Here is a 12,030-nt window from a genome sequence, read left to right as displayed (position 1 = left end):
TATTTTAGCTTCACGCGCGAAAATAATGTTATCACATTTATAAGTATAAATGTGATAATATTGTCATTGTTGACGGCGCAACATGTTTCTATTAAAGTAAAATAAAACTGTGGCCTTTTTCAATTTATACTTACAAATCGACTTGACGTCTTTTTTATGTCTTCCGAACAAAATATTTAAAAGTTTATGGCGACACTTTTCTGTTAATGTCTTATACATCGCTTCCCTGTAGCGTTTCTGTGTATGTGTTTGCTATGGCGATGGTGTGTATAACGATGATGTGTACTGGTCGGCCGTTGATCGTATATGATGGTTCACGTGTAAGCACAGATGATGTTCATCGGAGCATTATCGTAGCCGGTTTATCATTCAGCAGACGGTCCGCATTTGCTTTTTGATAGAAACAAAACACACACGCGTGCGGGTTGAAATATACACGCGTGTACTCTTTGAAAAAGAAACGTCGCCACCGCCACGTTATATAATATATATATATTTATACATACTGCATCTGATGATGAATAATGGATGATGTTCACCATCGGCGTTTTTGTTTCCTTTGCAGCCGAAAAATAATAAAAAATGAAAAGAAAAGATAAAGAAAGAAGAAAAGAAAAATAACTTTGCGATTTTCCCGGACCACACTGTCAAGACATATATTATATAATATCTGTATACACGTACAGTACACACGTTATATGCGTGTTATTGGGAAATATATATCAAAAAATATATATGTGTACCAAAGTAAAAAATCGGCTTCTGTTTGCGCAGTGTCTATATTGGCGTTGTGTTGCGTATATGATATTGTGTGAATACAGCTGTGATACTTTGGGTGATTTGTATGAGCAGGAGAAAGAGGATATGGTATATATATGAGCGCTCTTGTAAACGTACATAATGTAAAAGTATATAGAATCTTCGGCCGTTTATCGGATCATTTGTCATTGAAGAAAATGCTCTTGTATACAAGAGACCTTGGACATGTAAAAAAAATAAGGGAGAAAATAATCTTAAAAAAGGGGGAATCGACAAGTAGTGCAGTTGATTTATTATATATTTCTTTCGCTTTAATTGTCTTGACGCCTATATTGTGCTAAGTGAAAACCCATTACACCGTAAATACAATAAATTGTAGGTATATATATATATATATATTGTATTTGCTTCGACGTTTTTCGTATTATTCGCATCAATGGTACTCGCAGGAACCTATTATACGATATGGCTATAATTTATTTTAATTTTTAATTTATGAATGTTTGATTGTTTTGCAACTTTTATTAGTCACAATGATTTAAAAATTTATATTTATTCGATAACTTTTTTTGTAAAATACAGTATTTAAATATATAATATATATGAACTTAATTTACTTGTTTTAAAATCCATACCTATGGACACACATTTATTTAAGTTTTAGCGAGTTTTAATTTATTCGTATTATTTTATTCTTAAAAATGTCAAGATCAAATTAAATTACGATGACTTTGAAACTTTCTAGTTTTTATCGAATTTATTATTTCATATAGAATGTGTGGTAAGGCAAACGTCTGTACTAACCAAATCTGTATCGCACGCGTGTGACGTGATACCTTAAGACTGATGTCTTTTTCATCATTATTATTATAATCATGCATTTTTTTCTTTAGTAAGTTTAGAAAAAAGCATAATTTCTGTCACCACGTAGAAGAGGTGGACGATATATTAATTTGCATTCTGCTTTATTGCCGGCCGAAAACAACCACCAGATAATATAATATAAGCACGTCAACGTTGTCAGAGAAATTTACGAGCCCATAAAATTGTGTACCGCATTTATCATCGATGCATATATATATTATTATTATTATTACTATTATTATCCACTATAGCATGATTGCAGCAGCGTTGTTACCGCGTTACTTATTGTTGCAACTCGGAAGACAAATAAATAATTACACAATAAAAGAACATTTGTAAAAGATATCACTTGTTGAAATTCGCAAAGCAGCGCAGTTTTCTAACACGTAGTAAACGTCCGTCGCGACTATTCCAACCGTTTATTTGTCCGTTTTAACTGCTTTGATTTGTGATCTAAGCCCCCAACGGCAACCAGCTCCTATATGTATATTTTATGCACGCGTATAGTGGAATTTAGTGGGATTTTCTCCTTGTCTCTCTCTCTCTCTCTCATCGTATACATAATAAACATATATTATATTATACCATAACTACTAAAACAGCACACTATTATCTCCTACTATAAAAAAATACAGCAGGTAATTACGTGTAAAATAAACATTTTAATTATTAAAGTGAATTTTCGATAGCAGTATAATCATTTCAACTTTATATCTCTAAAGCACTCTGTACATCCTATACACAATCCGTCGAGTGTCGTTTTATGTCTATTGATATAGGAATTAGAATATTTGTCAATCATTACTATTTTATTATTATTATACAATATACACACGCCGTAATGAATACCTACGTCGTTTCGACAGAAAAAAAAAAGCTTTTGATATAGTTAACCTTTCGATATGTTTTCATAAAATAATACATGATGACAGTATAATAAGTATTTATAATCGGCCAACTCCAATACTTGGTGAAATGTTTATTATTTTTTCTCTCGAAACGCTTTGAGGTTATTTTAACTGTTATTGTTTCTGTATCCCTTTTCGTGAAATAAATAGTTGCGAATATATTTATGATATGCGTATTCAATATACAAACGACCGACGACTATATATTATATTATACAGTATATTCGGTTACATTTCATCTATATTGATTCCTCTTGAAAATGCATGGTTATGAGTATAATCGACCAACGAGCTTTTAAAATGATTAGAAATATCATATCGAATATTATTTATAAAAAAAAAATAAAAATATTGCTATAATAATTATTGTAGTAATAAGAGCGAAACCGTTTGAACCTTTATACAATACGCCCTCAATCAGTAGATTACACGTATTTATTTTTGTCAATGCTGCGCATTTGTGCAAGACTCGTTTGAGATGACGTTTCTCTATTCATCGTCGGAAATTCATAAATAATAATAATAATATAACACGCGTGTATGAGAGTGCATTTATTTATTTTTCATCTCAACATTATTGCGCTCAGCTCTCCTCTTTTATCCGTTGTTCATCTTGTAGGTACATAATATATACAATGTACAACACGTATATTTACGTTTACAACATTTTATTCATTTCGTTCGGATTTTCACGCTTAACTGATCCACGTGTTGGTAGGTACATCCGATTAAATTGTATTGTTTTTCTAAAATTTCATTCGGAATAATAACTTACCCGCACGCGTTCAACTGGGACTTTTTTATACTCTGTGCGCCGGAAAAAATAAATAATAAAACAAGCAAAATGTCATCAAAGCGGTCGGTAGTCGATGGACTATCACTGACGGGGAGGATTTTTGTTGTTTTTATATCTCGCGTTCTCTTTAAAATCCATTCGGTAAACGGTTCGTTGAACCGCACGTGGACGACACACGCCGCCTCGAGGATATGTATATTGTTTACGTCGGTTTTTTTTTTATATATACACACACAGTTTAAATAACTCGGGAAATTTTTAATGGAACAACCGCGGCGGCGGCGACGTAACGTGTAAACATTTTCCCGTTTGGGTTTGTTGATGCGCGCGCGCATATATGCGTGTTTGTACGTATGCATTATTATTATTATTATTATTATTGTTGTTATTACGCGAACAACAATGGCGACGAACGATTTATACCAGTGTTCGAAAATCGTAAAATCAAAATAGGTACAGACTATAGACTACCAAAATAGGTCTATCGTATATTATATTATTAGTTTATGTTTAGTTATGTAGTGTACGCGGTCGAGAGGTACAATTATATTATTTTATCCACCCGACCTTCGCGTCCGCATTTTACAGCACGTTGAGATTGGATTTTGCGCAGGACGCCCCTGGGGCCCTGAAGTACACACTCGCATTCATAATATTGATAAAAGCAGGAATTTGCTGTAGACGTAGTATAATGTCATTTTATTTAAAATAGCAAACAATGGTAATTAGACATACTATATATCTGCTCCTCACCTTGTATAAAAATATTAAGTATACAAGTTTGTAGATTTTTTCGTTTGGTGTCTATCAATAAATAATTGTAATACAGTTCAAATGGCATTCATATATATGTGTGTTATTATTTACTAAAATATATCAATACTATCTTTATTAATTATTTAACAAACGACATCCAACAACAATCTAGAAAAATACTCTTATTTTACTATTAATTTTCTATAGCCTAAAACGAACGGCAGTGAATATCGCATGATTGACGTAATAAACAATTTTTTTAATCATGACCGTTACAGCTTATCAATTCTCATAAAAAAAATTATAAAACTTCATCCTAACGTTTTTTTCATACACCATTATTGTATCTAGGTTTGGATCCACTTTGTAAGACCACCTGTACATTTAACACTAACTATTCTCAATAAATTATGTTAGCTGTATAAATAGCTGACTTGACCCTTCATTTGATGAGGTCACAGGTAAGCATCGCATTTATACACGAGATAATACGTTTTCTAAGCAACATAATATATATATGCACCTATAAATATATACAGTGATGACATTTATTTATTTATATATATATATATGTGTGTGTATATATATATATAATATGTTACTATATAGGTATATAGCTAAAGCCGACGAAGAAAGTAGTAATCGCAGCCACATCTGCACGCTCTTATTTAAATTATCCATCGAGCACGTGTAATGGGATGTATGCGTATATTATATCGGAAATTTCTAATTTGATTATTATGCATATATCTGTATGCGTTTGTCTGTATGCGCATACAAGCATATAAGCTCAGACGTCGGCTCGACTCGACGTGTACACCTAATATTTACGACGACGACGATGTCACAAGACGACGTGTGCACGGAAATTACGTCCATTTCCTGTGTCTTGGCCCCTCGTGAAAAATCGAGTATACACCTGCACCCGAGCAGCGTATCCAATTTGCGATCCATCTGTATAATATATATATTATAACGCGTATGAATAATCTATATTTGCCTACGTGTGTATGCGTGAATATAAATCGGGCCGGCGGCGGCGAGCGTCTTGTTATTGGATTACGAAAATTGATTACGAATTTTCGTAAATTATTATTATTATTATTATTATTATTATTGCAATAAAATGTTCTTCGTGTATTTGGCGGCTCCAATTAAGGAATATTATTACGTTCACAAATGGTTTAATATTTTATAAATATTATAATCTGAGAGTGGGTATATAATGAAAAATAAGTCTGTCGATCGCTGATTATAATGCGGGAGTAATAGAGTATTATAATATTATTATTATACATTATACATTATACATTGATCGCGGTTATTGCTGATTCCGTTTGCCAGGCTTATGCAAGTAGACTGCTATTAATTGATGTACCTATAACACCTAATATATATATCATACATAATATATAATATATAATTATAGTTTTTTAAACCTGTAATGTTTTTTTGAAACTTTTAATGATCGATTAAAACTATAATGCCTGTATAATATAAAACATTATTTGTCATTAGTGAAAATACGATACGTAACTATGATATATACCTATAACAATTATCTATAAAACGTATTGAGGAAAGTTTGAATTAAAAAAATCTGTGTAACTTGTAAACTTGTCATACGTTTAATCTCGATTATATGTAACATTTAACAAAGAAAAATCATATATCTAAATTACTGTACATGATACGCGCATATGTGTGTTTATTACAATAATAAAAAATTATAATTATTAAAACAATGTGGGCCATTGGAGACAAAAGAAAAAAGTGTGTGATAATAGTTAAGGGGGAGGCAGCGCATATAGATTGCAAGTGAAAAGTGATCATTGTCAGCAAAGAACAATATGGATTAATTGCCGATTTCGAAAAAGTATTTTTTCAAAGAAATTCAATATTATTTGTGTCTCTTACATTTTACACATTATTAATTATTTTTTATGTTCATCGTTTCATAATAATATGCGCATAATAGTTTTAATATAATATATATTTATTGTGTTATAAGAGCAACGAGGTCTCTTTGGAACTTTTATTCATATGTATAACATTACTGTATATATAATGCGGCTGCACATGAGAGAGCGAGTATGTGTGTGTGATAGAGATTGAGAGAGAGACAGAGAGAGAGAGAAAGAGAGACAGAGAGAGTCAGAGTGAGAAGGATTAAAAAAAAATTTAAGTTACAAGGTGTGAGGGTCATCGTTTATTATTATTATAATTTTTTTTATGTACAAAAATAATCGTCAATAAATTCAATAAAAAAATAACAATGATTGATACTCTCTTATATATATTATATATATACATATATATTCGCGTTTTATCTCTTTCAATTGGTGTTTTGTTAGATTCAAGTCCGGCGTATAGTATATGTTATCGGGCCGTTGGTCGAAGTGATAACCTCTGAAAAAAATGTACTGCATGTATATACAGTATATACACACATATTATATGCGTGTGTGTGAATACTGTTTTATTTTATAGGTCGCGTGTATATTATTACCTAAGTATGTAATTTTTTCAGCAGTTTTTGTTAATATACGGCAGGACGCCGTCTCGTTGTTTAATTTGTCATGGTGTGGCTGTTATATAGTCGCGGTTATTATGTATTTATTATTATTATACATGCGTTGACGTGAATTTGTAAGAACGTCACGGAACAGACGATATTTTCAGTGTGTCTTGCCAATTAAAAATTTGTTAAGATTTCGTAAATTTACTGATGAATTATTATAATTTATTTTTACTGATTTTGCGTTAAAACATTTAGGTATCAAATAAAAATCTTTCTAAGCTAGTCTATGTATATGTTTAGCATATTTAAGTAATTAAATGTATATATTATCGGATCATATATCTTGTTTTTATTCGACTAGACTCGACGCCGTAGCGTCAATCATGATAAAAGATCGTAGTCTACATAAATTAAATTTAAATTATGTATATAGGTACACTGGATCTTTTCTTTTTTTAAATTTTCTTTATACAATCATATTTTTAGTGTAGGTACACATAATTATACATACCTACATAGACTTTTTGACCTCTAACGCGGTCGTTACGCGTAACCTTCTCCTTTGACTCTGAAAAACGTTTTCATTTCATTTGCGTGCGGCACATACAAATATAATATAGACACTTTAACACGTAATTCAAATTGAAATGTCGTCTAAAAAATAAATAATATTGATATTATTAATAATAAAATAACATAATGATAAAATACACATCTCGACCAAAGTTTTCAAGTGTATAAATTGACAGAGACAGAGAGGGAATAAAGAGAGAAAACAGATTCAATTTATCCGCGTCATCGAACCGTTTCAAGAACGCCACATTAAAATGCAAAAAATCGATTGTCCTATAGTATATTAATCAAAAAGTGTTTGTTCGTGTTAAATTGAAGAGATGTGCTCAAAAAACAGATTTTATTGTTCTAGTGATTTTTTTTCGTATTATTTCGAGTTCTTCAGAAAATCATTTTAATAAATACGTGTATTATTGTCTGTGTAATGAAAATGCAAGTGTAATGTTTTTTTATGAACTATTCGACTCGGGATCAGTCTGAACTGCACGCGACAAATATGATATTATTATGACGTGTGTATAATATTATATTATATAGTTATGGATATGTGGATAACACCTCCCACGAATATTTTATGTTTTTTTCGCTTACATCCACCACGCGCTTCATAGTAATAGATTATGCTCGTCACGGTAAATTTATGCCAAGTGACACACAATATATTTTATAATAATAAAATATAACAATGCAAAGATATTATAAATGGTCGCTCACGCGTGCGTTTGACCGGATCCAGGAGATTTCTGTTAATACTGACCTCTTACAACAATGCATTAGGTATAACGTCAACACGCTGGGAAGGCTTAAGGAGAATAGAATGTGACATAAATCTATACCAATCGGTATTTGGTCAAAACCTTTGAACCCACGAGCACTCTATCCTTTTATGTCCGGACATAAAAACAAACTGAGATGTTTTGTCCCTGTATAATAAACCCGCATGAACCAGGATTATATAACTTTAAACCTAATGGTTATCGGTATAAATACGATATATTATAAATAATGTTATGTTCAATATCTCCAATACCGCATTAGTCTTTATAAAATTGTTGTTTTTTAATAAACTGATAAAAAAAAACACTCGAAAAAGCTACTCGTTTATTATATATTATTATATTTAAAAACGTTTGGGCTTTCGCTTGAAAATACTCACTATATACTATATACATTGCTATTAATTATTGTGAATAATTTTTTTTTCCGTTAACCCGTGTACTGCGATCTAAGCGACGTTTAATATGACGTATTACTCACGTGCATCCGTTTTTGTTGTCGTTACAGTGTAATGTCATCGAAACGTAAATCACCGCCGTCCAAGTTGCTGGAGAACGCCACGAGCGCACCGGACACGACAACGACGGCTGAGACGACGGTTGCAGCGACCGCGGTCGAAGAGAACGGTGGTGGCAGCAGTAGCAGTCACTCGGACGACGGTTACACTTGCAGTAACGGTACCGAAGTCGTCGACAACTGCGAAACGATCATGGAAACGGCCACTGCGTCGGCCGTGCAGACGACGGACAGGAGCTGCGGCAGCCCGGCCGTGGCCAATAGCCCACCGCCGTCGTCAGCGGCTGCCCGGCCAGCCAGCAGTAGCGGCGGCACGTCACCGTCACCGTCATCGGACAGCGAGAACAGCAGTAGCGGCGGTGGACGGTTCGCTTCCGGTTCGTCTCCCGTAGGCGGCAGCGGCCGACAGTCATCCAACAACAACAAACGACAACGCACCGAAAGCCCCTCGTCCGCGGCGGGGTCTGCTGCGGCCGCGGCTGCCGTGGCCGCTCTCAGAGTGTCGCCGTTTGCCACTTACGCCAGACAAAACACTACGGGATCGCCGCCCCAACATCAGCCGTCGGCACATCCGCCACCTCACATCGCATCGTTTTTGACGCTTAACCATGGTGCCGCTTTCTACGAGACAGCCGTTGCCGCGGCAGCGTACGAACGAGCGTTCATGAACGCCGGCGGCCATCACGTTCAACAGCAGCAGCAGCAGCAGCAGCAGCAGCAGCAACAGCAACAGCAACTCCCCGCCTCGTATCATCACATGATGGACAACGTTCAGGCGGCGGCGGTGGCTGCCGCTGCGGCTGCCGGTTCATCTTACTTCGACATCGAACAGCGTTTACTTCGCAAAGGCGGCGTCGACGATGCCGAAAAACTCGCTCATCTCATGCACCTGAACAACAACACTTTCATGCACAACCACAACAATAACAACAACAACAACAACAACAACAACAACAACATGATGTCTCCGGTCGGCGGGCCGGCCGTCAAGCGAACCATGGACGACGTGCTCAAGAAACTCTCGTCGAAAAAACACATCAGAGACGAACACGGCGTCCAGGTGTCCGGCCGTCCCGATTCGCCTTCGCCCAAAACCAGGTCAGTGCACGTTCATAAAATACTACTATTTGGGTTTCCGATGTTTTCGGTGCATTGAAATGAACGGATTACCGCGGTGTTACACTGTGCTATTCTGTATTTTGCATACCCGTGCCAATTCGGTAATAACTGTTTGCGGTGTTATGGTTTTGTACAACATAATAATGTTTAAACCACAAGAACGAAAATACAATTTTTAGCACTCGTAATATTAATCGCGCATTTCAATCCGTGCGTTATCTTTTAATTGTCTTGGTAAAAAGTAGGTGTTAATAAAAAAATTAATCCTTTAACGTCCTATCATTTTTGGTTGGTAAGTATATACATAATATATTTATCACGGATTTCGCAATTACATCCACTGATACGTATTTGATGTGGGACAACCCTGATAGATATCTTATTCGTTTAATGTTTTTTTCAAGGGTAATGATAATGATGATATTTTATAACCGTATTCGTGTTGTGATGTTGAAATTAAACAAATACTCTGAGCCCAGACGGTATTTATATACTCGAGTTTTCGGTGGCAATCGAAACCAGTATTATAATATATATATATATATAATTATTATGTATATATATACGTTACAGCAGATATGCTATATACATGCAGATAAAAAAAAAGTTATGTGTATCGTATAGCGAACAATTATTGCCATTTGTCGTTTTAAGTATATTTTTTATAGACCACTCGAGACCGTATTATAACAACGTAGGTATATTGTAGTCCTATTAGGCGCGGATATACACTCTATAGTGTGCGCGTGTATTATTGTTCTGACGGCCACGGCCTACCCATATACCGCTCTTGTCATCGTCGATTGTTGTGCATTATATTATAATAATTATAAAAACTTTTTTTTTCAACGCGATATAACAATATATTTAGTAAGTAACATTTGAAAGCTCTTAAAAATAACAATCCTCGGGCTATATCTAGTAGCATCACATCACATAATGTATAATTTTTTTTATATTACCAATATTACTTATATTATGACCTATCGATGTGCGATTTTTGGGGTGGGGTCTAGCGTAGTCACGCGTTTATAGTGTTTATACATAGCAATATTTCTGTACACTCGCCTCGTGCACACGCACACTGCACACGACGTTTCAATAACGTTTTTAATCCTCGTGACGTCGTCAGATGTTTAATACAATATCGTAAAACTCTCATTATCTGCCGACAATTATTATTGATTTCGTGCATCTCTCGTCGTTGTCGTCGCCGCCGCCGCCGCTGCCGTAATCGCATGTTCGGCTCCGGTGCAGTTACGAGTAATAATCGCTGCCTCTACCGTCCGTCCGCGGTCAGAGCTTATATTTAGTGCGAGTTTAGCCGCCGTCGTATGTTATAACATATCGTAAGGCATATAGAGAGAGGTGTACCTCCTACGCATTCGTGTGGCGCCCCGTCCGTAAAATTTAATTATACTGCTGCAGCGAGGAACGCCAACTATTGAGACATGTGTTCGAAATGCGTTCTTTTCATCGGAAGCGGCGGCGGCATCGGCGGCACCGTACTCGGGTAAGTCGAAAAACGCGACTTAATATGTCATACCTACGTATTATAATATAATAATGTATATTATTAAGTGTTATTCGATCGATCATATTATTATACACGTGCTGTTTTCGTAATTCGATTTATAATAACATAAATAATTAATAATAATGGTTATAATTTCGCACACGTAGCAATCGACCGCCGCCGTTCTATTGTTTTACGTGTGAATATTATTACTATTATTTATATATTATTATATACTCGTACGATACGTATCGTTATAATTTACACTTTTTATAGGTTCACGGGTGATCTGTGGTGAACTCTAAACCCGGGTGTACGAGTGTAATAAATAATAATGTTATATACTACAATCATTCTATTGTCGCAGTCACCGACGTTGAATTGATGTTTTTTATTATTATTATTTTATTAAGGTTTAAGGTGGGTTTTGTGTATACCAACCTTAGAAAGAAAAAATTGCACGTAGATAATTCATAATAGATACATCATTGTTATCTTAAATTAAATACATGTACATGCGTTCCGTCGAGTGCCCCCTTATGTATATTTATTAATAAGAAGTATATTATCTATGTTATCAACAACGAAGAAGAAAGCTCATCGTCTCTCGGCGCGACGCGGGAATTCGTCGTCGCCGCCGTTTTACGCTCAGCCAACAAATTGATACAAATTTTAGACTAAACAACTATACATTGCTAGTCTCTCTCCGCTCGAGGCCTCTAATAAATTTCGACGCGTTCGGGAGTCCGTCGTAAATTAATGATCTAATTACGAGTTGCCGGCGCGAACCGCTCGGTCATCTAGGCGACGATCGGTGTCCGAAAGGGAGGGGAAATAATAAGGAACTTCGAGTGGCGGCGGCTGCGGTAAACAGAGATAGAGACGCGCGGGCAGGGCTAATGGATGGCTTTTTCGTTCTCCGCTT

General features: G+C 35.2%; 1 protein-coding gene across 2 annotated transcripts in view; it reads left to right on the top strand.

Annotated features, from left to right (window-relative positions):
- Nucleotides 1-12,030, top strand: part of LOC113556557 (myb-like protein I) — a 156,814-nt gene that overhangs the window by 112,081 nt on the left and 32,703 nt on the right. For both annotated transcript variants that reach the window (XM_026961585.1, XM_026961586.1), the window contains one exon: nucleotides 8,462-9,568. In XM_026961585.1, the coding sequence (XP_026817386.1) occupies nucleotides 8,462-9,568 (1,107 nt within the window). The remainder of the gene's footprint in view (nucleotides 1-8,461; nucleotides 9,569-12,030) is intronic.

The sequence above is a fragment of the Rhopalosiphum maidis genome, chromosome 4 (assembly GCF_003676215.2).
Source record: "Rhopalosiphum maidis isolate BTI-1 chromosome 4, ASM367621v3, whole genome shotgun sequence".
Taxonomy (NCBI): Eukaryota; Metazoa; Arthropoda; class Insecta; order Hemiptera; family Aphididae; genus Rhopalosiphum; species Rhopalosiphum maidis.
This window is presented reverse-complemented; position numbering and strand designations above follow the sequence as displayed.